This window comes from Podarcis gaigeae, assembly GCF_964106915.1.
Source record: "Podarcis gaigeae genome assembly, chromosome: 15".
Taxonomy (NCBI): domain Eukaryota; kingdom Metazoa; phylum Chordata; class Lepidosauria; order Squamata; family Lacertidae; genus Podarcis; species Podarcis gaigeae.
The window spans coordinates 29,459,776-29,487,124 of NC_139692.1; the positions used below are offsets into that span (position 1 = coordinate 29,459,776).

The 27,349-nt window shown below is 46.5% G+C and overlaps 1 protein-coding gene across 1 annotated transcript in view; it reads left to right on the forward strand.

Annotated features, from left to right (window-relative positions):
• Positions 1 to 27,349, forward strand: part of PITPNM3 (PITPNM family member 3) — a 69,224-nt gene that overhangs the window by 37,166 nt on the left and 4,709 nt on the right. The window contains 15 exon segments of the mRNA XM_083714416.1: positions 4,820 to 4,896; positions 5,708 to 5,943; positions 14,271 to 14,460; positions 15,531 to 15,650; positions 16,755 to 16,936; positions 17,850 to 18,022; positions 18,980 to 19,150; positions 20,322 to 20,513; positions 20,678 to 20,826; positions 21,501 to 21,617; positions 21,753 to 21,869; positions 24,556 to 24,704; positions 24,836 to 24,985; positions 25,744 to 25,927; positions 26,790 to 26,918. Coding sequence (XP_083570542.1) covers positions 4,820 to 4,896; positions 5,708 to 5,943; positions 14,271 to 14,460; positions 15,531 to 15,650; positions 16,755 to 16,936; positions 17,850 to 18,022; positions 18,980 to 19,150; positions 20,322 to 20,513; positions 20,678 to 20,826; positions 21,501 to 21,617; positions 21,753 to 21,869; positions 24,556 to 24,704; positions 24,836 to 24,985; positions 25,744 to 25,927; positions 26,790 to 26,918 — 2,336 coding nt within the window.

Below are 27,349 nucleotides of genomic sequence, written 5' to 3' on the forward strand. Positions count from 1 at the left end.
CCAGTTTTCTTTATGGTCCCCTTCCTCTTCTCTTGCTCTGGGGACCTGCATACAACCTCATCCCTGGTGCATGCTCAACCGCAAGGTCACAGGTTTCTCCTTTTCCATTGGGTCTGGCTGCACAGTTTCCCCTCCACTTGGATAACAGGACCATTCACAGTCCCCAGCACACCTTGGAAACAGTCAGTATTCATTGGCTTCCAGGCAGGTGGGGAGATCAGCACCTTGGAGAGTGACCTTGGTGTGGGTTTCAGGGCCTTGGCCAGCGATCCTGCTGCTGAGGCAGAACATGCACGTTGCCTCAGCAGCATCCTGGAGCTTTGCTCACTTTTGCCTCTGGTCCTCTGGTCCCACACACTGCCAGCATGTGAGCAGAATGGAATGTGGCCCTCGGACTGGAAAGAACCCCACACCCATGGTGTGTGTCGGTGGACTTTTAGGGCTGCAGGAGATGTCAACGGGGGCATTTTATTTCATCCACAAAATTTATACACTTCATTGGAAAGAAGGGAGGGGGGGAGAAAGACACTCAAAGCAGTGTACAGAAAAAGGGAAGAACCCCCAATAATTTCATTACTAAGAAAAATCAGCAACCATAATTTAAAACTTCTGAAAAGTTAAAATAACAGTAGACCAAATCCGAATTAAAACTTGCAACAGCTTTCTGAACATCTGGGTGGGGTTACCTAAAGAGGAATGCTTTCATCAGGCAACAAAAAGAGTACAGTGAAGGGACCTCTGGTCCCACACAGGGTCTGATGTCAAGAGGCAGGGCGTTCCAAAGTGTAGGTGCTGCCACACTATATGGCAGAGTTCTTATAAATGCAGAATGCGTATTATGTGGCACTTGTAGCAGTGCCAGTTCTGCTGATCAAAGCAGTTGAGTGGGCACATGTTGAGAAGGCAATCTCGCAGGTCAACTGGTTCTAAGTTGTTAAGGGCTTTGTATACTAATAGTAGCACCTTTGAACCTGGCCAGGTAGGGAATCGGCAACCGGGTGTGGTATGCTTGCCAGACCTCACTCCTGTCAGCAATCATGCTACGGCATTCTGCACTAACTGCAGCTTCCAGATCAAGCACAAAGGAAGTCCCACATAGAGCATATTACAGCAATCCTGTTTTGAAGTAACCAGTGAATGAACTATGGCAAAGTTTTCCCGGGGCAGGAATGGCCACAGCTGTTGAAACAGTCACAGTTGGTAAAAGGTACAGTGGTGCCTCCCTAGCGGTTTTTTCGTCTTGCGAAGCAAGCCCATTGACAGCTTAGCGGATTAGTGCTAGAGCTGTCAAGCGGCTTCCAGCGATCAGCTGTTAAGCGGCTTATCAGCGGAACAGCTGATAAGCGGCTTAGCGGCTTAGGAAAAGGGCAAAAAAAGCAAAAAAAAACCGCTGGGGGACGCAAGATTTTTTCGTTTTGTGAAGCAACCCCATAGGGAAATTCGTTTTGCGAAGCGCCTCCAAAACAGAAAAACCCTTTCGTCTAGCGGGTTTTTCGTCTTGCGAGGCGTTCGTCTTGCGGGGCACCACTGTACTTTTAGCTACTGATGCTACCAGAGCCTCCAGTGACAGAGCAACCCCAAATTGTGAAACTGCTCTTTCAGGGGGAGAGCAAATTTCCCAGACACAGGAGCTTCTCTCACACAGTGCCTTCATCTTGCCAGGATTCAAGCTCGGCTTGTTTCTCCTCATCCATTTTACCCCTGAGTGCTGACAATGACCCAGGGACTGCGTTGCCTCTACTGAATCATGTCTTATGGCGAAATATAGCCGAATGTTTTCTGCAATGGAAGGTCTTTGGGAACAATCCGCAACTCAGGATTTCCACCTCAAACCAGCTGAATTGCCCTCATAGGCTCAGTGCCGGCATGTCCATGCTGATCCTTTGTTGACTGTGGCCTCAGGTGATTCAGCTCCCACACAAAAGGAGTTTCCCCAGGCAAATCGTCACAGCAAGAAACTCCCTTGGTGCCCAGCCACAATGCAAAAAATGTAACACTTTTCTAAGGTGATGTTATTGTGCTACTCTGCTTTTGAAGTCCTGCATTATGTTCTACGACATGTTTACGCCCACTCAACCACTTCAATAAGCAGAGCTGCCCCTGTTACAGATAGGTAGCCGTGTTGGTCCGCCATAGTCAAAACAAAAAAAAAATTCCTTCCAGTAGCACCTTAAAGACCAACTAAGTTAGTTCTTGGTATGAGCTTTCGTGTGCATGCACACTTCTTCAGAGCTGGCCCTGTTACAGGAAGCCACAAAATACCCGTTCTGCATTAGTCAGAAACCCATCTTTTAGTGTTGCAGCGCCTGCACATCTGGAACTCCCTGCCCATTGATGCCAGGCAGGCGCCTTCACTGTATACCCTTTTTGATACCTGCTAAAAAGATTATTGTTTAGATAAGCTTACCTAGATGTTCAGAAAGCTGGTGTGTGTTTTAATCTGTTTTTAGTCTACCATTGTTTTAACGTTTTTTAAAGTATTGAATTATTAGTGCTGATTTTTCTTGTTGAATTTTTGTAAACCACTTTTTTAAATCAAGCCATGTATAAATTTTGTGAAATAAAGAAATAAATGTGAGGTAGTCAAGTGGCCAAAACTGTAGTGGCAGGACGCCCTTCAGAGGGATCGCAGTTTTGAATTCCCCTGCACCATGTTAAAAATTCCTACATGTAGAAAGGCAGCAGTCAAAGGGGCTGGGACCTCAACCTTTTATCCTGGCTTTTATCTTCTGTCCCTCAGATATCCCACCTCACCCTGTTGCCCATGAGTAGAGCCACTTTGGATCAGAGCACATTTTCTGGGCCAGCACCTTTTTTTTGAGACTGCAGGGATTCAATTTTTTAAAATATCCTCTGGAATCTTTTAAACAAACCCTGCCTGTAGAAGACTAGTGCAGCGAAGAGGAAGTGCGAGGAGTCTTCTTCCTCGACAGGAAGGTTTTGGATAATGTGGGGCAGGAGTCTTCAAATGCAGGACCTCATCCTCTGGTGCAGTCCCAGGGAGCAGGCAGGTGGAGCCAAGGAGAGAAGCCTCTGGAAGCAAGAGAAGGAAGCTCTGGCCCTGTGGCTGCTCCCCAAAACTGGTGCAGAGTTTGGCATCAAACTTCAAAATGGGGGCAGTGGGGGCAGCTGGGGCAGAGCTCCTGGTGGCCGCCCCAGAGATGGACATGGCAGTCAGGTTTTGCCACGGAGATAATCGGATTCTGTCCTGCGGCTGTTTCCTTGACAACTAACAGAGGCAGAGATAGTGAGCGAGAAGACAGAGTTGAGCAGGTGGAAGAAAAGCCTGGGGTGGGAAGCGACTGAGGAAGCGGCTTTGAGGGGGGGGATATGAGAGTATAAAAATCTTTCCTCACAATTTCATCACACCTTATTTCATCACAGAGATTTCAGGAGTGTAATGTGCAAATTGAGCCCCCTGGTGGGCCTTTCACCTCCCTCCCTCTTCCCCTTGTTACCTTACAAATGGGGAATGTAGAATTGCAGAGCTGGAAGGGACGCCAAGGGCCCTCTTGTCTAACACAGCACAGGAAGTTGTGCCCCGGTTCTCTGGGGCAGGGGAGTCTGCTGCCTGCCAGATCCCATTTTGATGCATAAAACTAAAAACAGAATCAGAATCAACAACATAGAGAACAATGAGACTGCATAAAGAAATTTCTGCATGTACATAAAACCCACTTCAGATTTAAATTAGGTAAATTATAATACACCCGTTTCGTATTATTGTAGATATTTCGTTATTAATTGTGTCTCTATTTTATTACAGGAAGTGGAAATAATAATAATAATAATAATAATAATAATAATAATAATAATAACAACAACAACAACAACAACAACAACAACAATAGACAAGTTTATACAAGCCAGACCATACGATATGCACACACTCTCCCCTGCTTGCCCTCAGTCTTCTGCTATTATTACTATTACTATTACTAAATTTATTTATATCCTTTCCCGACTGGGACTCAAGGCAGTTTGCAGAAATCAAAACAACACAGATAAAATACAAAAAGCTAAAAAAACCTAAAAAAACTGAGAGCCAGTGTGGTGTAGTGGTTAAGAGGGGTAGTCTTGCAATCTGGGGAACCGGGTTCGCATCTCCGCTCCTCCACATGCAGCTGCTGGGTGACCTTGGGCCAGTCACACTTCTCTGAAGTCTCTCAGCCCCGCTCACCTCACAGAGTGTTTGTTGTGGGGGAGGAAGGGAAAGGAGAATGTTAGCCGCTTTGAGACTCCTTAAAGGGAGTGAAAGGCGGGATATCAAATCCAAACTCTTCTTCTTCTAAAGCACGATGGTTAGAAAGTAATTAAACTCTAGCTGAAATTAAAGCCAAATAGAAAACAAGTCTATTAAAACACAGACAGTAAAATCAGCACAGCACTATTAAAAGCCACCTCTTTAAAAAAAAGAAGAAAAAGCAACAGTCAGTTCCCAAAAGTCTGTGAGAATATAGGAGTCTTCAGCTGCTGGAGGAAGGACAACAAGGAGGGAGCCAGTCTGGCTTCTCTAGGGAGAGAATTCCAAAGTCTGGGAGCAGCTACCAAGAAGGCCCTGTCCTGCACCCTCACCAAGCAGGGTTGTGAGGGTGGTGGGACCGAGAAGAAGGGCTTCCGCCGATGATCTCAGAGCCCAGGCTGGTTCATATGGAAGAATACAGCCCTTCAGGTTGCCATCCAGGTGGTCCCTGCAGATCGTGACTATTATATTAGGGCTGGCAGGAGAGAAAATTCAGCATCCCATTTGGCGGCTGTCCAGGACAACTAGGAGTAAAAGGGTTTGAAAGGTGACCCCGATTTCTCTCTTTTCCTCCAGGGGAGCTCTACAGAGCCTCTTTGAGGAAGCACCGCTATCCTGCGCAAGGCAGCATTGAGATCCACGAGGAGAGTGAGGTGAGCCTTGACCACATCGCATTTCAGGAAATAAACAGGCAGTGTGTGGGAGAGGGGCAGGAGGAGGTGGGGGTGGGCTCCGCAGAGGAAAGTTTTGGACGTCACAGGGTGTGGGGCTCTCTTTGATTTCTCCTGGTTTTTATTGTGGGGAGGCTAATAGAATTGTAGGAATGTAGGATTGGAAGGGAACCCCAAAGGTCATTTAGTCCAACCCCCTTCAGTGCAGGGATCACAGCTCAAGATTTCCTTGCAGATGGCCATCCAAACTCTGTTTGAAGGTGTCTTAGGAATTATTGAAAGAGTTGGGTATGTTTAGCCTGGGAAAGAGACGACTGAGAGGAGATACAATAGCCACCTTCAAATATCTAAAGGTTTAAAGGAAGAGGGAAATAAGGTTTTCTGCTGCTCTAGAGGGGAAGAACCGAACCAGTAGATTCAAATCACAAGAAAGGAGAATCTGGCGAGCGTTGGGAATAACTTTCTGACGGTGTTTGACAGCAGAACGTCAGCAGGTGTCAGGCTCTCCTTAGTTGGAGGTTTTTAAACAGAGATTGGATGGCCACCTGCCAGGGATTCTTGAGCTGGGATTCCTGCATGGCAGGGGGTTGGAATAGATGGCCCTTGGAGTTCCCTTCCAGCCCTGCAATTCACTCATTCCTTGTAGAAGCCCCAGCACTGCCACAAGGCTCTTCGGTTTTTCTCACTTCCATTGACTCCAAAGCAAGATCTGCTCAGGCCTTTATCCTCAGATTGGTTTGCTTTTCTAGGTACGTACATAGCTTGGTTCGCTTTTCTCTATCTCTCTCCCCAGGAAGGGGGTCAGCAGCAGAACTGCAAAACCCACGTCTTGATCCTGGTCCTGCATGGGGGCAACATCCTGGACACGGGCGGTGGGGAGCCCAGCAGCAAGATGGCTGACATCAACACCTTCACATCAGTGTTCGAGAAGGTCACACGGGCCCACTTCCCGGCTGCCCTGGGTCACATCCTGATCAAGCTCGTCCCTTGCCCAGCTGTCTGCTCAGAGGCCTTCTCTCTCATGGCAAAGTGAGTTTCCTGTGGGTTTTTGGCTGTCGTGTTGCATTGTTCAGTCAACTAGTCCTGAGTGAGGAAAGGGAAACCTGTGCTTTGGCTCTTCTCCCTTAGGCTCAGCCTCCCACCTGGGAAATGGGAACAGCCAGGATCTTCTTCGCAGGCCTTTGTCGTAAGGACAAATAAATACAGTCGTACCTCGGGTTACAGACGCTTCAGGTTACAGACGCCGCTAACCCAGAAATAGTACCTCGGGTTAAGAACTTTGCTTCAGGATGAGAACAGAAATTGCGGCACGGCAGCAGCAGGAGGCCCCATTAGCTAAAGTGGTACCTCAGGTTAAGAACAGTTTCAGGTTAAGAATGGACCTCCAGAACGAATTAAGTTCTTAACCCAAGGTACCACTGTGTTGCAAACAGTTCTGGGTGCCACGCCTTGAAAACGATATTGTAGATCTGGAAAAGGTTCAGAAAGGGGCGAGCAAAATGATTGATGGAGTGACAGTCCTATACGGAAAGGTTGCAGTGTTTGAGACTTTTTAGCTTTGGAAAGAAGGTGATCAAGAGGAGATATGATAGAGGTGTATAAAATGAATGCATGGCCTGGAGAAAGTGGATAGAGATAAGTTTTTCTCCCTCTTAACACCAGGACTCATGGACATCCAGCTGAAAGTTGGAAGATTCAGGACAGATAAAAGAAAGTCTTTCTGCATGTGGTGTATTGTTAAACTATGGAACTCTCTCCCACTGGGGGCAGTGATGGCCACCAACTTGGATTGCTTTGAAAGAGAATTTAACGGTATAATGAGGAGGATAAAAAGGCTACTGAAAGCTACTAGCCACAGAGGCTATACTCTGCCTCCAAAGTTGTGATAGCTCAGTTGGTAGAGCATGAGACTCTTAATAGCAGGGTTGTGGGTTTGAGTCCCACATTGGGCAAAAGATTCCTGCATTGCAAGGGGTTGGACTAGATGACCCTTGGGGTCCCTTCCAACACTACAATTCTATGATTCTAGCAACACTTCTGAATACCAGTTACTGGAAACCACAGGAGAGGGGAGGGTTCTTGTGCTCAGGTCTTGCTTGTTTCCCGTTGGGGTGTCTGGTTGGCCGCTGTGAAAACAGGATGCTGGCTCGATGGCGAGACATGTCTGGATTAGAAGCGCTGGATTCGTAAAGAGAAAACAAATAGGAGCGATTTTAAGCTGGTGGCAATTTTCATAGCAAGTTAACGCGAGCGATCCTTCAGCTCCACTTAGCAAGCAGCTCAATCTATGGCATTCAGCCCTGCTCACTGCCTCTGGCTTTTCAGAGGCTCCTGCGGGGATCTCTCTGTGCACAAATTTATGGAACGGCAAAGCTTCTGTGTGGCATTTCCAGTGAAAAATGAGACCCCGTTAAGCAAAAACGCCTCTGCTTAGGATGAAATATTTGGCTTTTGCTCTGCTGAGTTTGGGCTGATATTTAGTGCTACTCTCGCTGCGGAGCTAAAACAATCTGCTTAGCATGAAGTCACCAGCTAAGTCTTCACGGAAAACGGGTGTGTGTGTGTGGGAGGGGAGATATACAATGATTTCCAGCTTGCCTCCCTGTTTTCTCCTTCTTCATCCATGTGAGATGTCTTTCTTACCATAACAAATCCTACGTTTTTGTTTTTCAAGAAGCCATTGGGGAAATGTGCATCATTTCTGCATGTTCCCCTCTGCGAAATTTGCATGTCTGCATGTGCTTTATTCTCAAAGAGGCATTTGAATCTCAAATATGTTTTTTTTTCTGGGTACATAGAGTCCCCAAAGTGAATGATTAACTGCATTACAATCCACGTCTTCGTTCAAGAAATGCAAATCCGGTCGATTTGCAGACAGGATGAAATCCTCAAGCAAAGCCAGGAGCGGGGTTTGGGGGTGGGATGCAGGAAAGAGCCACCCGGCTCAGTGATGCATTCTGAAACATTTGTTCTGGGGGCAGGTAGGTCAGCAAGACCTCTGGAAAGACCTCTGCAACTTTCCACCGCAGACAAAGTCCATGTGCCTGGTGGGTTTTTTTTGGCCTGTCTGCCAAGGGAGAAATTTGCAGCTCATTGTGGGGCGTGGGGTGGGGCTGGTTGTCGCAAGTGACCTCTCCTCCACCCCTAGATTCATAGAACTCTAGAGTTGGAAGAGGGTTCCCAAGGTTCATCTAGTCCAACCCTTTGGAATGCAGGAACCACATCCTTGACTGTTGGCCCTGCAATGTCTGTTTGGAAACCTCCAAAGAAGGAGAACCCATTCCACTGTCAAGCAGCTCTTGCCACTGGGAAGTTCTTCCTAATGTTTACTCAGAATCTAATTTCTTGCCATTTGAATCCATTGTTTCAGGTCCTACCCGCTGGTGCAGCAGAAAACAATCTTGCTCCATCTTGTCACCTGCCAATGGGCGGCTGACGTGAGCCTCGTGCTCCTGTTGTTTGGGTTCCATTTCTAACGCATTGCTGGGAGGAGCTGGACTAGGTTACCCTTCCAACTTTACAATTCTGTGATTCTAGTATTCTTTCATAGAGTCACAGATGTCTAGAGTTGCAAGGGACCACAAGGGTCATCTAGTCCAACCCCCTGCAGTGCACCATCTTTTGCCCAAATGTTAGGCTTGTACCCATGACCCTATGATTAGGAGTCTCCTGCTCTACTGACTTGAGACATTAAAAGCAGGAGCATTCAAGAAATTCAGACCACAGAGTTAACGCACAGCTCTGCACAAGCTATGATTAAAACCTTTCAAAGAATAATCTTCAGCAATCCTTCTGCGGACGGTGAAATAAATCCAGAGCCCGAGCTGCTCCTTCCTCTGCCCTCAAAACATCATCACATCACCATAATTGGCAGTTACGGAACGGGTGCCCGTGTCAAAACTTCTCTCCTGCCCTAATTGGCATTTTCTGCTGCTGCTGCGCCTTCAGCAACATTAATTGAGTTAAACTGCTTTGTAAATAATTAGAGCAGTGGCGTAGCGTGGGTTGTCAGCACCCGGGGCAAGGCAAGTAATTTGTGCCCCCTAACCCGTGGATTGCACCCCCTAACCCATGGATTTGTGCCCCCTAACCCTAATCCCCAGATGTTGCGCCCGGTGCGGCCGGCCCCCCTGGCACCCCCCACGCTACGCCACTGAATTAGAGATCACCTTGTCCTGTTTGCGTTCCTCTTTGTGCCAGCCAATCCAGGGTATCTCCCAGACCAGTTTGGGAGAATACCGAAGGAGGCTGGCCAGTCTTTCCATTGGGATGGAGCCAAAGCGACTCCTTCTGCCCTGGGGGATCCAAGCTCTGGCCAGTTGTAAGACAGTGTCAGCACCTTGATCTTCCATGGAAGAGACCTGCAAATGGCAGGAAACCCCATCCTGAATAGGGGTTGGACTGGATGTCCTTTAGGAGTCCAACTTTACAGTTCAGTGATTCTGTGAACATGACCGAGGATCAGAGCCCATTTTCACGCCCACTGCTCTGTGGCAACGATTGTGGCAAAAAAAGCATTAAGTTTGCCAGTACTGCTGTTGCCTCCCGACCGTGGTGGCATTTCAGGTGATGAGATACCTGTTGAATGCCGGGTTGTTGAGCCCCGGGTGTTAATCCTGCACTGCAGGAGGTTGGACTAGATGACCCCGGGGTCCCTTCCAACTCCACAATTCTATGATTCTAATAACTCTTGAAAGCTCCTGGTGACCAGTTCCTAGAGAACACTTTGCAGATAAGACTTCTCGCGTTCCTGCCAAGACGGACTCGACACCTTTGGCTGAGTTGGAGATGGATGCAGCTTGGACACAGTTGCTAGGGGCTCCGTTGTTATGGATACCTTTTCAGCTTGTGCAACCTGGACCAACTCCCTGGTGGGAGGAGGCTTCCTGCCTGGACACCGGACCCTTCCCCATCAAGTCTGCATCAAAAGGCAAATCCTACCTACAGCAAATCTACCTTTCCTTAGGAGCACCAGCTGCCTTGGAAGGAGCGTTCTTGCAAGGCTGTTTAGAAATCTTGCATAGCAAAAGCTGCTTCCTTGGGGACAGGTGCTGAGCACACCTGTGTGAGCAAGGGGTGAGGGGCATCCCTTGCACTCTGCAAAGGGCATCTGCTGTGGTTCCCCTGCCCAGGTGAGAGTGGCTTGCCTTGCTTACTTGAGCCACTTGGACCTCCCTTGCTGTTCTGCTCTTGCACATTCTCTCTTTCATGGGGCAGTGGCTTCTCGGTGGTGGGCTGCATGGGTTTCTTAGGTGGTGGACTGTTCGTCTTCTGGGCCTGCAAGGACATAGCTGAGTGGTAGAGCATCTGCTTTGCATGCAGAAGGTCCCAGGTTCAATCCCCAGCAGCACCTCTAGGGAAAAGATCCTGTTTGAACTTTTGGAGACAGTACTGAGCCAGATGGATCAATGGCCTGACTCTGTATCAGGCAGTTTCCTCTGATTCTGTGCTCTGATGGTACTCATTCCACAGCCATTGCTTCAGCCCACTCCATTTTCTCATCTGAGCCGTGTCTTTCTCAGATATTCTAACTTTCCCCCGAGACCTTTTCATACCTGTTGTGTCTCAAAGGCCCTTTCAAAGTGGCCACATTAGACAGACGGATCCAGCCGGAGCAGTTGGGCTGTTTTGGAGGCAGCACATCCCAGGCACTGGAGTCTTTTGGATAGATTTGGAGGATGGGAGCAGAGTGCATGCTGACTTACGAGCTTGCATATCTCATCATAACAGAGATCCCAGCCCTGGGGTTCTGCAGAAGGAGCAGGTGTAATAGGGAACCAATAGCCAAGGCTGGGCAATGCCGCCCCCTTGTGGCAACAGGCACAATGATTCTTTAGGTTCGATTTACGGATTCTTTAGCTGTGATTCCTGATTCGCAGGTGGTTAGACTAGATGGAGCCTTGGGGTAATTTCCAGCTCTTTGACTCATTGGAGGTTTTTAATCAGAGGTTGGAAAGCCAGCTCTGAGGGATTCTTGAGCTGTGATTCCTGTATTGCTGGGGGTTGGACTGAATGACCTTTGGAGTGCCCCTCCCTACTCTGCAATTCTATGATCCTATCTGCAAATATTTAGGATCTGGCCAGTACAAAACCAATATGGATGACAACTTCAGAGAAGAAGGAATGTGCCCACGTAACACAGCTCAGCAAAAAAACTTCCAGCATTACATCTCCAGCATTGACCTGTATTATACAGCCCCTTTCTGTAAGAACCTGCATTAGTTCTAAACAAAACTAATTCTTAAAAAAATAAAAATAAAACTTCTTTGGCTTTGGGAGGTGTTGAAGCACAAGGCGAGTCTCAGCAATTCAGACAAACTGATTAGGTATTGAACATACATGGGAGAAAGACCTGCACATGCAAACTGAGGATTCTAAATCGTATGCACTTTGGTCATCTAAACCATATAGGCCAGTCCCAGCTTCTGTGTTCCAGGAAAATCCTACACAGAGGGAACTGTACACCAGTGCAAACTGCCCATATGATGTCAAAATATTCTCAGGACTCTTGGAGGGGCTGTGGAAGAAGAGACAGCATTTCTTACTTGTGGTGGGACTGCCCACAAGTATTCAACTTCTGGACAATGGTTTGTCAGGAAAAGACTCAAGCATCCCATTCCATCTTTGTTTATTAAATCTGTGGGATGATCAGCTGGAAGGTTTTAGCTCTCAGGAACATTTGACATGGATGCTGTCAGCTGTCAGAACCTCAGTTGCCCCCAAATGGAAACCTTGCAGGATTTCCAAGTTTCGCATTGTTATTAAAGTATGTGGAGTTTAGCATTAGCTGAAAAAAACAACTCATAAATTATAGGTTGACAAAGGCTCAGAGGACCCTGAAAAATTCTGTGCTGTTTGGTGGGATTTTGTTTTATATGCAAGAAATACAGACACACAGGACTCCTTCTGCACAGCATAACGTGTAATTTGGCCTTCCTTTTTTTTAAAAAAAAATGTTTTTATTGATTTTCCAATATCGTTCCAATAGCAGCCTCATTATAACAATACCAATTTTATCCAATTAATACAATTATTAATGCCAATTATTCCAATGTCAAAATATACAATTTAATCAAACTGCCCTCCCTGTGTGCTAGACTCGATGACTTCATTCTTCTACATTTTTTGGCATTCCAAATCCTTAATAATTTCCTTTTTTTTAAAAAAAAAATTTATTAACAGTTTAAAGACTATAAAAGAAGGGGAAAAATTCAACAATACAATACAATACAATACAAAAACAAAAACACTACATTACACTAACACTAAAACATTAAATTAGCAACACAAAACAAACACAATTTAAAACACATCCAGTAATTTCAGTATCTTATCTTTCATTCACTTGTTTCCATGACCTCCTCACACCTCCCTTTTTGTATTCTACTTCAATTAACTGTTTCAGCAATTCCTTTCCATCTTCCTCTATTTTCTGTCCTGTAATTTATCTTAACTTATTCTAACCTTATTTTTTCCTTTTAATACATTAAATATCTATTTGTACTTAATTCCTTATAAGATTTCTGCTAAAGCCATATAACTTCATCCCAACATTTTTCAAACATTCATTAATTTTACAGTATTTCTGTAAATAATCTTTAAATTTTTTCCAGTCTTCTTCCACCGACTCTTCTCCCTGGTCTCAGATTCTGCCAGTCATTTCCGCCAGTTCCATATAGTCCATCAACTTCATCTGCCATTCTTCCTGGTGGGCCAAATCCTTAATAATTTCCATTCCGTTCAGATATAATAATCCCTTATACAATCTTGTGATTTCATTCGTGTTGGTAAATTAGGTAATTGATAAAGTTTCAAGTGAGGAACTCTAACTGTAATCCTTATTATGTGTCAGTTCCACACGCCCCATGATGTTTTCCCGTGTCATGCCTGAAGAAGAAGCAATTATCTCAGAGTTTCCAAAAGTCACTGCATCACTTTGTCCTGTGATTTGGCTTCCAGCAAACTGTTGAATGGTTTCTTTAAATGTAAAGGTTCATCATTGTTCCACCCGATGTGTATGTCTTTAAGGGGCCAGAGCAAGGGCCAGAGCAAAATGACGAGACCCAGCTTTACAGGTGCTGCTGAGTTGTATTGATTAAGCAGTGTCAGCAATTGGGTGTAGTATATAAGGAGCAGCACCCAGCTCTCCCATTACCCTGGGGGGATGGGTTGGTGGTTGGGTCTGGTTTGTTGATGTATTTAGTGTAAATGGAGTTTTTGTTTTTCTTATTAAAACCTTGTTTAAGTTATTTTTGAGTCCCTTTTTAATGCATGGTCTCCCCAGCAAGCTCTCTGCAGCGCTACCATACTGCAAATAGCCAACACAAACAAGGTGCCTTCACCATTTTTCCAGCCTAGGAAGAACGGCCTGAATCCAGACTGCAAATAGTTAATCCAAAAGCTTCTATTCCTACAGCTGGTGGACTCCTTTCTTCCCTGCCAGTGATTTATGGCCAATTGTCCTTATCTCAGACACTTTCCTTCATGGATAACGGAGGTTAGGGTGGACTTTGCTCCATATTTTCAAAGTGTAATGTTTCCTCCTGCCTCTCAATTCCTTTCTCTCTCACACGCAGTTCCAATTTTGTTACGGGTTGCCGTATCATAAATGTAGAGAAAAACTTTGATATAAGTAAACCATGTGCTCCCCTTCCCTCTTCGTCTCTTTCACCGAATTAAATCCCCTCTCAATCCAAACCTTTTAAATCCTTGTAGCTGGGTTCATTTTCGCAGTTTCTTATCATCTCCAGTGCACGCCTGTAGTTTACCCCCATTAAACCCAATTAGCAGGATAACCTGTGCTTCCAGAAATGGGATCGGGGGGGGGTGGGGTGGGGGTGCAGCAGCTGGAGTGCTCCATGCACCCAGTGCCTTTGCCTGCCCTCACATTCCATGGGGAAGCAAGTGCCAGACCGCCAGGCAAACTGCGGGTGAGAGCCAGGTTCCTCTTCCAACCGAAGAGGAATGCAGAAAATGCAGTTCCCCATCATTTTCTGATTATCTCCATTGGTGTCTCTCCATGGTGTTGGGAGAGGCAATTTATCCCCTGGTGCCCAGGAAACCGGAAACCTGCAATTTGACCCTCCTGTTGGCAATAAGTACTTCCCCAACCTAATATTAAGTCTCTTCTGGATATACTGTGATGCTTTTTTGTACTTCTGTTATTTTTATTGCATTAATTTGTTTTGCTTCAATAAGTCTTTTTGGTTGTTTTAAAGAGAATCTGAAAATAGTACCGGTAATACAGATGAGGATCCTGCTGTAGATGGCCCTTGTGGTTCCGCACCTGCTTTTTAGCCCTGGCTAATTCCCTGTGCTGTCCCTTTTCTTACCCCCTTGTCCTCCCCCCCCCCCAGCCTGAATCCCTACAGCTATGATGAGACCTCCCTGAGCAGCAGCGAAGACCACATTCCTCTGGCTGCCTTGCCACTGCTGGCCATCTCCTCCCCGCAGTACCAGGATGCGGTTGCCATGGTGATCAGCCGAGCCAACCAGGTTTACAATGAATTTCTCAAGTCTCCTGACGGGAGTGGATTTAATGGGCAGGTACGATCATGCCTCTCTTGGATGAAGAACACGATGGCCAGGGTTTAAGGGGATCAGCCCATCCACAGACAGCAGCTTAGATAAGGTTCTTCCCTCTAACCACTGGGCCTTTCTCTCTTCCTTTCTCTCGTTCATACTTTGAACTCGTGTGTCCCTTTCTTTAAATGGAATCAAGGCAACTGAAAATGATGTAAAAACCTGCCTTATACACAGTGGAGAATAAATGTTAACTTACAAAGTTTTGGCCTTGTAAGTCTTTCTTCTCACACTGCAGTTAAAAGAAGCAGTGATAGCCACCAATCTGGATGGCTTTGAAATAAGCCTCTTTTAAATTCACAGAGGAGGAGAGTGCTCTCCAGGGCTACTAGCCAGGATGGCAGCACTCTGCCTCCGCAGTTGGAGGCAGCGATGCTTCTGAATGCTGGTTGCTGGAAGCCACAGGAGGAGAGAGGGCTGTTGTGCTTGGGTCTTGCATGTGGGTTTCACACTGAAGTGTCTGGTTGGCCATTGTGAGAATAGGATGCTGGACTAGATGTACCAGTGGCTTACATTCTTATGTTTTAGAATAGAATTTATTATTTATACCCCGCCCATCTGGCTGGGTTTCCCCAGCCACTCTGCGTGGCTTCCAACAAAGTATTAAAATACAATAGTCTGTTAAACAGCTTCCCTAAAGAGGGCTGCCTTCAGATGTCTTCTAAAAATCTGGTAGTTGCTCTTCTCTTTGACATCTGATGGGAGGGTGTTCCACAGGGCGGGTGCCACCACTGAGAAGGCCCTCTGCATGGTTCCCTGTAACTTGGCTTCTCGCAGTGAGGGAACCACCAGAAGGCCCTCGACGCTGGACCTCAGTGTCTGGGCAGAACAATGGGGGTGAAGATGCTCCTTCAGGTTTTCACATCACCTGAATCCTCCTGTCTCTGTGTGTTGTGGTGGAGGTTTGGGGATTGTTTGACTCTTTGGGTGTGTGTGGGTATGCATGCTGAGTGGTGGGTCTAGATGAGGCCTCTGGGACTTTGCTGCAAGGTGATGCCCTACCAACTTGGACGCCCTTCTCTTCTCCTTCCCAGGTGTGCCTCATTGGGGACTGCGTGGGAGGAATTATGGGGTTCGATGCCATCTGCTACAGCACCGGCTTGGCAGATGAAAGCCAGTCCAGCAGCAGGAGAGGCAGTGCCAGCAGTGCCCAGGTACAGTCCCTTCCTCTTGGGAGTGGGGTGGAGGGCGGGAGTCAGGACTGGCAGGCTTCCTGAGAGATCCCTGGCACCCATCTGCTTGGGAACTCCAGTGCTCCTCCTATCCACCAAAAAAGCACATTGAGGAAGTTTTGGAGGCGAAACAATGGTTGCAGCTGCACCTGTTGAATTTCTGTCTGTCAGACTACTATTAAGGCTAAAGGAATAGGATACTAAGAAAAATCGCAAGCCTTCTTGCAAGAGGCCCAGAGACCCAATATAAGGTGATGTGGAGTAGCGGCTAGCCTGTGGGGCTAGGATCTGGGAGAGACCAGCGTTTCAATCCAGACTCAGCCATGAAGCTCACTGGGTGTGGCCTCAGGCCAGTCAGCCACTCTCGACCAAAGCCTAGCCTGCAGGGTTGTTGTGAGGATAAAATGGGGGGGGGGGGGAAACCATGTGACCACCTTGAACTTCCTTCGAGAAAATGTGGGATGTAAATGTAATAAAATAAATAAATCAGTTACTGGGAGCCACAGGAGGGGAGGATGTTGCTCTTTTGCTAAGGTCTTGCATGTGGGCTCCCCATTGGGGTATCTGGCTGGCCGCTGTGAGAACAGAACCCTGGACTAGATAGGCCCAGTGGCGTAGCGTGGGTTGTCAGCACCCGGGGCAAGGCAAGTAATTTGCACCCCCTAACTCGTGGATTTGCGCCCCCTAACCCGTGGATTTGCGCCCCCTAACCCTAACCCCCAGATGTTGCGCCCGGTGCGGCCGGCCCCCCCTGCACCCCCCACGCTAGGCCACTGGATGGGCCATTGGCCTGATCCAGCAGATCCAGCAGATTCTTCTCATGTTCTCATCCCTGCTTTATCCCACTCTTTCCCTGCCACTATAAACCTGTCCAAGTTTTGGGAGTAGATTTTGATGGCTGTACATTGGTGATTTTTGCACCACGAATGCCCCCTAGTGGATGAAGGCCTCTACATAACAAGATTCCGGCTCCTCTTGTGTCCCATCATGTTCTCTCTTCCCTTTTGAGCACGCACACACACACCCCACCCAGGTTGTCCCAACGGCAATTCAATATTCCCTTTGCTGGCTTCTCTGCCCCTTCAGGATAATCCCCTCTCAGGCGAAGACTCCAACCTGGGGGAGCTGAAGCGTCTCAGCAAGAGCAACATTGACATCTCTGGGATGATGGAGGACGAGGAGCCCCGGCAACCGTTGCCGCGGAAACAGAGCGACTGCTCCAGCTACGAATGTGACGCTATCACGCAGCATCACGCCTTCCTCTCCAGGTAAGGGAGAGGGAGAGAGGAGGAGAGACAGCCTCAGGTGGGTCCATCCAGGAGCCTGGAGACCAAAGTTCTATGAGCACCTGGAAGCAGTTCCTATTCATGTTGTTATTTAGTTAATTATTTGTAAGTTTTTAATGTTTCTTTATTCAAGGAAGGACACAATCTTCAACAAGATAAAAGACTAAAGAAGGAAATAAAGAGGACCATGCAACTGAACAAAGATTAAAATTAAACATGCACACAAAACAAACTTGGGCCTTTTTGTTCACAAACCTCGTGGTGCATCCATAAAACTGCTAGGACATTTGTAAAGCTAAGAGGATCTGGTATCATTTCAAAATATATGAGGGCTGACCCCCTACTTTGCAGGGGCTTGAGCTAGATGGCTGTTGGGGTCCATACCAACTCTGCAATTCTATGATTCTGTTAGTGGGAGTACAGAATTGTAGAATGGGACACCAAGGGTTGTCTAATCTGACCTCCTGGAATCCAGGAATTGCAGCAGACGAATCCTTGATAGGTGGTTATCCAACCTCTGCTTAAAAGCCTCTGATAGAGGAGAGTCCACTACCTTCTGAGGGAGTCCATCCACTGGCTGAACAGCTCTTACTGCCAGAATGTTCTTCCTAAAGTTGGGATTGACTTTCTTCTCATTCAAATCCGTTGGTTTGGGTCGTTGTTGTCCCCACCCCAGAGCAACAGGAAACAAGCTTGCTTGATATTTCATGTGACGGCCCTTCAGATATTTGAAGATGGCTATCATGTCACCTCTCCATCTCCTCTTCTCTAGGGTAAACATACCCAGCTCCCTCAGCTGTTCCTCATAAGGCTTGGTTTCCAGACCCTTGATCATATCGGGTCTGGACAACGTTCATCATCCATGTTCCTCTCCCTCTCCTTCTCTCCTCTCCAGCATCCACTCCACAATGATGAGTGAGGATGCTGATTTCCCTCCTGAGACCTCTGCCAACCTGCTGGACGTCAACCTGGGACGCTTTGACTTTGAAGTCTCCGATTTCTTTCTCTTCGGCTCCCCCCTTGGTTTGGTGCTTGCCATGAGGAGAACGGTCCTGCCTGGCCTGGAAGGTGAGCCCAGTTTCTTGGGGGGAATTACTTGGAGGGGTGCTAAGAAGCAAGGGGGCAGTAGGGGGGCTCTGGAGGTGGCTACCTTCAAGCACATCGATCACTTCTTTATGACTGATCAGCCTTAGAGCCTTGAACAAAACACTTTCCACACTTCTTCAAAAAAATTTACTGCAGTTAGCGCTTTCAATGCTACTCCCATTGGTCACATTTGTTTGTATTTACAGTGCCAAGTTGTCACAAGATAGCCAATTTTCGGTAACAGCTATTGATTCTTATAAATTAGTTACTGTACATCTGTGGTAGGTGAAGGTTTGCGCATAGAATCATAGAATTGTAGAGTTGGAAGGGACCATGAGGGTCATCTAGATCAACCCCCTGCAATGCAGGAATCTCTTGCCCAACATTGGGTTTGAACCCACAACTCTGAGATTAAGAGTCCCGTGCTCTACTGACTGAGCTCTCCAGCTTTTTGGTAAGTAGTCACAGATAAATAATCTAAATATACAAACACTCTAAAGGCTCTAAATTTCATTCACCCTCACATTTCCATTAGTAAGATGTGTGAAAAATACTTTTCATGAAATATTCTTTGCTGTATAGCATATTTTTTCTTTTAGCTGCAATGTTAGAACATATATTTATTTTCTGAATGAAAGAATGTGCAATTAATTGTTTCTGTGTTGAAGGATGCAGATGCAGAGAGGATTATTATTATTATTCTGGAAAAAGCAAATCCTGCTGTTTATGGGATGCACCCGCTCATTCAAGAATCCACTGGGCTGCCCCATTTCTCCATTTGACAGCTCAAAGCTGACCCCCATCCTGCCCCCGCCCCCCACCTCCGCTGAAGCCTCTCTGGAAATGTAGGGACAAGCTTGGCAGCTGTTTCTGTCCTGCTTCAAGACATTTTGTGGGCAATTTCTGATGATTCTGGGGCTCCTCTCTCCCCCTTTCCAGCCTCCCAGGTGCATCCCGCCTGCAGCCAGGTCTACAGCCTTTTCCACTCTGCGGACCCCTCCGCTTCCAGACTTGAGCCCTTACTGGAGAACAAGTTCCACCTCCTGCCTCCATTTACGGTCCCGAGATACCAGCGTTACCCACTGGGAGATGGGAAGTCCCACCTCTTAGGTACTTCTCATATTTCTCTGGTTTTCCAATTTTATTGGTTTCTCACCTCAAAAAGTGCAAATATAACAACAAATGAAAGAGGATAAAGAATAAAAAAAATGTAGAGCATCAAAGCCCAGAAGAGCAGAAGTATAAAGATAGAGCGCATCTCCAAAAGGATAATAAAGTATTAACCTCATACAAAGATTCCCTTTAGAAACATTAAAAATAAAAACGATTCTCTACCTGTGAGTCCCATCATTATTGAGAATAAAGATTCTATGTAGACTTAAATGAGACATTTGCATACCCTGGTGGCACTCAGTAGCCACGTGCCGCAATATTCGTGTAAGAAATAAAATCATGCCTTTCCTACTACAAGGTGACTTACAAAAATAGCTTAAAACAATAGATAGATGATAGATAGATAGATAGATAGATAGATAGAGTGGTACCTTGGTTCTCGAATGGCTTAGTTGCTGAACAAATTGGCTCCCGAACACCGCAAACCTGGAAGTGTTCCGGTTTGCAAACGTTTTTCGGAAGCTGAACGTCCGACGCGGCTTCCGCTTGAGTGCAAGAAGCTTCTGCAGCCAATTGGAAGCCATGCCTTGGTTTTCAAATGGTTTCGGGAGTTGAACAGACTCCTGGAATGGATTAAGTTCGAGAACCAAGGTATCACTGTAGATTAGGTAGGTAGGTAGGTAGGTAGGTAGGTAGGTAGATAGATAGATAGATAGATAGATAGATAGATAGATAGATAGATAGCAAAAGGCTGCAATATCAGATAAGATACAGTGGTACCTCGAGTTACAAACACCTCAAGTTACAAACACTTCAGGTTACAAACTCCACAAACCTGGAAGAGTTACCTCGAGTTGAGAACCTTGCCTTAGGATGAGAACGGAAATTGTGTGCTGGCGGCACAGCGGCAGCAAGAGGCCCCATTAGCAAAAGCACACCTCCAGTTAAGAACAGTTTCAGGTTAAGAACGGACCTCCGGAACGAATTCAGTTCGTAACTAGAGGTACCACTGTAGTGGCAAAATAGTAGCCTAAAAGACTCCCTCTTTCCCCAGATACTCAGCCAAAGGAAGGCATCTCATGAGCACATGGTTTTCTGGGGGGACAAAGATGGACTGGAATAACACCTCCTGCCACCTGATCTCTCTCTCTCTCTCCATCCCCTGCAGCGGATGTCCTCCACTGCCACAGCGCCCTGTTTGCTGAAGATAATTCTGCAAAGCTGCCGTCCTTTTGCTTGGCAGGGGTCTCTGAGCCTTCCAACGCCACTCTAGGGAAGGGGCGACGAGGGAGCACCGGCAGCAGCGACAGCGAGAGTTCTGGGTCGAGGGAGAGCTTGCTACCTGCTAGCGTGACCCAGAGTGAGTCCCGCCCTCTGGGGGTTAAGGCAGGAGATCTCTCTCTCTCTCTCTCTCTGTTTCTGGTTGAACAAAAAATGGGAATCTAGGGTGCAGGGAATCTTGTGAGAAACAGGAAGCTTTGGGGCACAGTCTTGCTGATGCTGACCTCCTTTGTTTCCCTGCAGTCACATCTAAATGGTGGGGGGCAAAGAGGATAGATTATGCCTTATACTGCCCAGACGTCCTTACGGCTTTCCCCACAGTGGCTCTCCCCCATCTCTTCCACGCCAGCTACTGGGAGTCCACAGACGTGGTTGCCTTCATCCTCAGACAGGTGAGAGGGCCACTTTTTCTCCTCTACCTTGGGGCAGATGTAAAATGGAGGATGGGAGAACCATAGAACCTGGAAGGGGGGAACAGGTGGAATATAAATGTAATAAAAAACGAATAATTTAACAGTTTGGGATCAGTTTATCTGCAAGATTGGCTTACCAAGTTCATGACCACTCGACCAGTTTGATTGACCAAACTAGCACTGTTTACAAGTGCCACGCTGCATTCATAAGCAATCGATCCTTTAGTGTGGCAGCACCTCCCCTACGGAACTCCCTGCCTCTTGACCTTCACTTTGCTCTTTTGGGCGCCTGCTAAAAACATTCTTGGTTAGACAAGTCTATCTACCGAAATGTTTAAAAAGCTGGTGTGAGTTTTAACCCTTTTTTAACTTTTTGAATGTCTTAAATCATTGTTGTTCATTTTTATTATCCATAATTTAATTGTTTTATATTTTTTTTGCAAAGCCCTTTTTTATGAATTGTATGAATTTTATGAAACAGAATGGATAAATAAACAAATAAATCCATCAGGGCGCCTTGGAATTCCTTGTTCCACACACGCAACAACCTAGTTCAATCCCACCCCTTATTATAAAGAAAATGATGCCATCTTGCCTGGCCGTTTCTGCTGCCAAGGCTGCCTTCCCTCTCAGATGCTCACATTTCGTTTCAGGTGATGAGATTTGAAACCACCACTGTCAAGGAGAGTAACAGCTTGGACCCGGCGATGCTCAGTCCCTTGAACCCCCGAGAGAAATGGCTGCGCAAGAGAACCCAAGTCAAACTGAGGGTGATGAGTGCCTTTTCATTCATTCATTCATTCATTCATTTTATTTCTATGCTGCTTTCCCACACATAGAGAGAAATACGGTACCCACCGCAACTTACAACAAAGAAAACAGGAGTGCATTTCTTTCCTTTTCAGAATGTGACTTCCAACCACCGATCGAACGACGTCATTGCGGCCGAAGATGGTCCCCAGTCCCTGGTTGGCCGCTTCATGTACGGCCCCCTTGACATGGTGGCCCTGACGGGAGAAAAGGTAAGGCCCCCCACCCCCCGTTCTTCATTCTTCCTGCTAAGGCTAATTGGACACACAGGGGTGTGTCAGCCATGCAGTGAAAGAGACTTCAGAAGGGGACTTTATTCTCAGAGGGAGGCTTCTTACTGGTGGGACGGCAGAGGAACAGCAAGGCTGCCTATCTTTAGCATTTTTAGCAGGTTCCGTATTGCACCGAAGTGCAGAATCTAAGGGAGGCAGCTCCTGGGTGGCAACCCTTTGATTTAATGGCTCATTTAAATCTGCCTGCTCCTTGCCACTCTCTTCACCTGGGCAAAATTGCAGCACTCAAAGCTGGGAAGTAAATTGGGGAAGAAGCTGGTGCTGCCTCCCCACCAATTATTATTGTTGTTGTTGTTGTTGTTGTTGTTGTTGTTGTTGTTGTTAGAATTTATATACTGCCCTAAACCTGGGGGTCTCAGGGCAGTTCACAGAACAAAATCAAGATATAAAACCATAAAATACCTAATAAAAATATTAAAAAAACAATAGCCTCCCCCCCCCAATAAAACATTTTAAAAGGGCGTAGAGTGTAAATCAGATCAACCAAAGGTCTGGTTAAGAAGGAACGTTTTTGCCTGGCACCTAAAGGTGTATAATGAAGGCACCAGGCAAACTTCCCTGAGGAGAGCATTCCATAGATGGGGACCTGCTGCAGAGAAGGCCCCGTTCTCGGTTTGCCACCCTCTGGACCTCTTGAGGAGGGGGCAACAAAGGAGGGCCTCAGAAGATGATCTCAGGGTCTGGGTAGGTTCATATGGAAAGAGGTGGTCCTTGAGGGATTGCTGTCCTGAGCAGTTTATAGGTCAAAATGAGCACTTTGTTTTTTTATATATATATAAATATTTATTAACAGTTTTTGAATACAATACACAACAAAGAAACAATATAACATATATCTTAACGTAGTTTCTTGACATCTTTGGACTCCCTCACGTCTCCTGCTCTTGCGTTCCTCACAATAAAATTTTGCCAGCAATTTATCACCTTGTTTCCAATCTTATTTATCTAGTTTTCCCATGTTGTTTCTCTAATTTTAGATATCCTTTATTCAGATCCTAAGAGTTTAGTATAGTCTAGTAATTATCCAAAAATTTATCTTTTCTTAAATCTAACTTATCTTCATAATTCCATCTAAGTTAATGGTGCCAAATTATTTATGATCTAGCAACCTTCTTAACATTCATACAATTTGCAGTATTTTTGTAAATAGATCTTAAATTTCTTCCAGTCTTCTTCAACCATCTCCTCTCCCAGGTCTCGGATTCTGCCGGTCATCTCGGCCAGTTCCATATAGTCTATCAGTTGCATCTGCCATTCTTCCAGAGTGGGTAGATCTTGGGTTTTCCAGTGCTTAGCGACGAGTATCCTTGCTGCCCTTGTTGCATACATGAAAAATGTTCGGTCCTTCTTTAACACTCTCTGGCCGACAATACCCAGGAGGAAGGCCTCTGGTTTCTTAGGGAAGGTATACTTAAATACCTTTTTCAGCTCATTATATATCATTTCCCAGAAAGCCTTCACTCTAGGGCAAGTCCACCAGAGGTGAAAAAACGTTCCTTCGCTTACTTTACATTTCCAGCATTTATTATCGGACAAATGGTATATTTTTGCGAGTTTGACTGGGGTCATGTACCATCTATATATCATTTTCATAACATTTTCTTTCAAAGCATTACATGCAGTGAATTTCAGCCCAGTTGTCCACAACCTTTCCCAGTCTGGTTGCAAAATGAGCACTTTGAATTGGGCCCGGAAACTAATTGGTAGCCAGTGCAGTCGGACCAGGATCGGTGTAATATGCTCAAACCGTCTTGCTCTGGTGGCCACCTGGCCACTGAATTCTGCACCAGCTGAAGTTTCCGAACCATCTTCAGAGACAGCCCAACGTATAACGCACCAATATCACAGCCTGCTTGGCACTAACGTCTCTCCTCTTCCACTGCAGTCTGGGGCTTCTGGGAGTTGTACTCCAAAAATACCTGGTTGTGATTTTTTATTATGGTTTTTTACGTTGTATAATTTAGGGAAGAGAACACTGTTGTATTTTTTGTTGTTGTTGTATTTGTTGTATTTGTTTATTTTTACTTGTCTTTATATAACTTGAATAAAAATGTATTTAAAAAAAAAAATACCTGGTTGTAGGGTGCTTGTGACACAGACCTGGTGGTGCCCCAACAGAGAACAACTGCTGGGGAGTGTGGGGGGCGGGTCTCAGGAGGAACATCTGTGGCTCTGTTGCCACTGTACCACAACATCCAGCAAGGATCGTCTGATGCTCTGAAATTGAAATTTGAAATACTTTATTGTCACTTGTACAACTTGTATACAGTGAGATTACACGAGCACCCCCCACTCATCTCTCTTAGTCTTAATTCCCCTTGTTTACTGACGCACACCCACCAAATCCGAAAGTCAGTCGCCTTGTTGTTATCTTTTCATTCAGCAGCCCATGGATAGAAGCTGTTTTTTTACCTTCTTCTGGAGCCTCCAGGCCCAGAGGCAATCTATCTACATTCCTAGTCTGTTAGGGGCATTTGGCCCCTGTGAGCACTGGACCAGATGGGCCATCATCGTGACCCACCAAGGTTCATCTTTCGTTCTTATGTGCTCCTGCTCTTTGACTGGATAACAGGAAGTGCATTCAGGTGTTCTCTTCCTCCTCCAGGTTGACATCTTCATTATGACAGAGCCCTCTTCTGGGCGCTGGGTCTACTTTGACACGGAGATCACCAACAGCAGCGGGAGGGTCTCCTACAACTTCCCTAAAGAGAAAAGGCTGGCAGTGGGTGTCTACCCCATCAAGATGGTGGTCAGGTAAGGCCCAGGCCTTGGGAGGTTCTGGGAAGGGTGTCTGTGTGCCATGGTGAGGGGGTGGGGTGGCGCAGAATCCCCCAAAATGCTCAGCGGTTGGAGAGAACATGGTACTTGCTTTTTGCCCCCTCCAGGGGCGACCAGAGCACAGCCGTCAGCTACCTCACTGTCCTCCCCCGGGGAATGGAGTGTGTGGTTTTCAGCATCGATGGGTCCTTCGCAGCCAGCGTCTCCATCATGGGCAGCGACCCCAAAGTTCGGGCCGGCGCAGTCGACGTCGTCAGGTGAGGGGCTCCCAGCAAATGATTCTGTGGACAGAATTAATTCATACTCAGGCCAGGTGGAGGCTCAGTTGACCTTGGGAACCCCTAGAGGCTGGATCATGAGAACGGGCCAATGGATCAGGCCAATGACCCACCCCAGTCCAGCATCCTTTTCTTCCAGTAGCCACCCAGAGGCCTGTGGGAAACCATCAAGCAAGAGCCGAGCACAAGAGCCCCCTCCCCACCTCTCGGTTTCCAACAACTGGAATTCAGAATCATTGCTGCCTCCAGCTGTGGAGGCAGAACATAACCATCATGGCTACTAGCCATTGATAGCCTCCTCCATGAATTTGTCTGATCGTCTTTTAAAGCCATCCAAGTTGGTGGCCATCACTGCTTCCTGTGGGAGAGAGTTCCATAGTTTAACTTTGTGCTGTGTGAAGGAGGACTTTCTTTTATCTGTCCCAAATCTCCCAGTGTTCATTGGACACCCCCAATTTCTAGCGTAACAAGAAAAGGAGGAAAACTTTCCCCTACCCTCTTGCTCCATGCCTTGCATAATTTCCCTCCAAACTGAAAAGTCCAAATGCCACAACCTTTCTTGATAGGGGAGTCGTTCCACCCCCCACTTTTTCATTTGGGTTGCCCTTTCCTGAACCTTTTCCAGCTCTACAAAATGAGCACTCTGTGATTTGAGCGCCTTCTCTCTCTCTCTCTCTCTCTCTCTCTCTCTCTCTGTGTGTGTGTGTGTGTGTGTGTGTGTCCCCTGCATACTGCAGACACTGGCAAGACCTGGGCTACCTGATCATCTACATCACAGGGCGCCCAGACATGCAGAAGCAGCGGGTCGTCTCCTGGCTCTCTCAGCACAACTTTCCCCAAGGGATGATCTTCTTCTCGGATGGGCTGGTCCATGACCCCTTGAGGCAGAAGACCATCTTCCTCCGCAACCTGGTGCAAGAGGTAGCTGACAGATGGGTGGGGACTTCCCCCCTTGAGGGTTTTGGGAATGGAGGGTGGGGTGGGGGGTACAAATGCAATAACCAACAAACCAACCAAACAAACAATAACTATATATCTGCAGCATATATAGATATATTCAAGCAATCCCCCTTGATATAATGCATTATTTATTTTTATTTTTTAAATAGACACATTTACTGACCCACAAGTATATGCATTTTGGGGCACATTTTTGTCGTTGGATAACTTCACTCCAAAATTCAGAGAAGTGAGAGTTTTGTTTCAGTTTGCAAAATTGTTTCAGGAAGTTCAGATCAAATCCACACCCATCCTTAGTTTGGCTTGGGGTGGAGGGCTTAGCCGACTGGGCACTGACCTTCCGGTGCAGTTGGCGCCAGCATTGGCTCGGATGAATATCTCCTGATGCTTCAAACTGCCTGCAGGGGCAAATTTTGGACATTAGGAACATAAGAACATATGAAGAGCTTGCTGGATCAGGCCAGCAGCCCATCTAGTCCAGCATCTCACAGTGGACAATCAGATGCTTGCAGGAAACCAGTAAGCAGGATCCGAGCCCAAGAGCCCTCTCCCCTCCCGTCATATTCAAAAGCATTGCTCCTTCCAGCTGCGGAGGTAGAGCATAGCATGGCTAGCAGCCATTGGTATCCCTCTCCTCCACAAATTTGTCTCTTGTATACCCCTTCTGTCCCTGGAGAGAGTACTGAGAGCGTGACCTTAGCAGCAAACTGGAATCCCTCTTGGGTTGGTGCTTCAAGGCCTGAAATAAGTGAGTCGAAGAGGCAACCAGCCAAAATGTGATGAAAAGGGGCTAAAGCTTTGTCATTTCTCCATCCTCTCCTAGTGCCACATCAAGATCTGTGCTGCCTATGGCTCCATGAAAGACATCTCTGTTTACAACGTCCTGGGTCTCTCCCCCTCCCAGATCTACATCGTTGGACGGCCAGCAAAGAAATATCAGGCTCAGTGTCAGGTGACTTTGTTATTTCTTTGTTTAGAGCAGTGGTCCCAGAACCTTTAGGGGCCACCACCCCTTTGGTTCCATCAGTTCATCCCTAGTGCTCCCTGTGCTATATGTATATAAAAGCATCATTCACAATATCGCTTCACATGATCCGCTAAGGACGATAAATAACCCAATGAATGAATGAGTCAATTTTGGTGACTGACCAGGGTGAGTACCCCAATAAAATTCAAAACAGTTGCCCTTCATTGCACATTTATTCAAAACCCCATAAAAAGTATTTTTCAGGACAGCAGTTTGTGCAACCCACCGAGCAAAGTAATAAGGCAGCATACAACTCAAAGCAATAAGAATTAATTGCACGTTTATTCAAAATCGAAATGAAACTGTTTAGTTTAATGGAGTAAGCAAACTGGATGAAATTGATCCAGTGCCCCTCT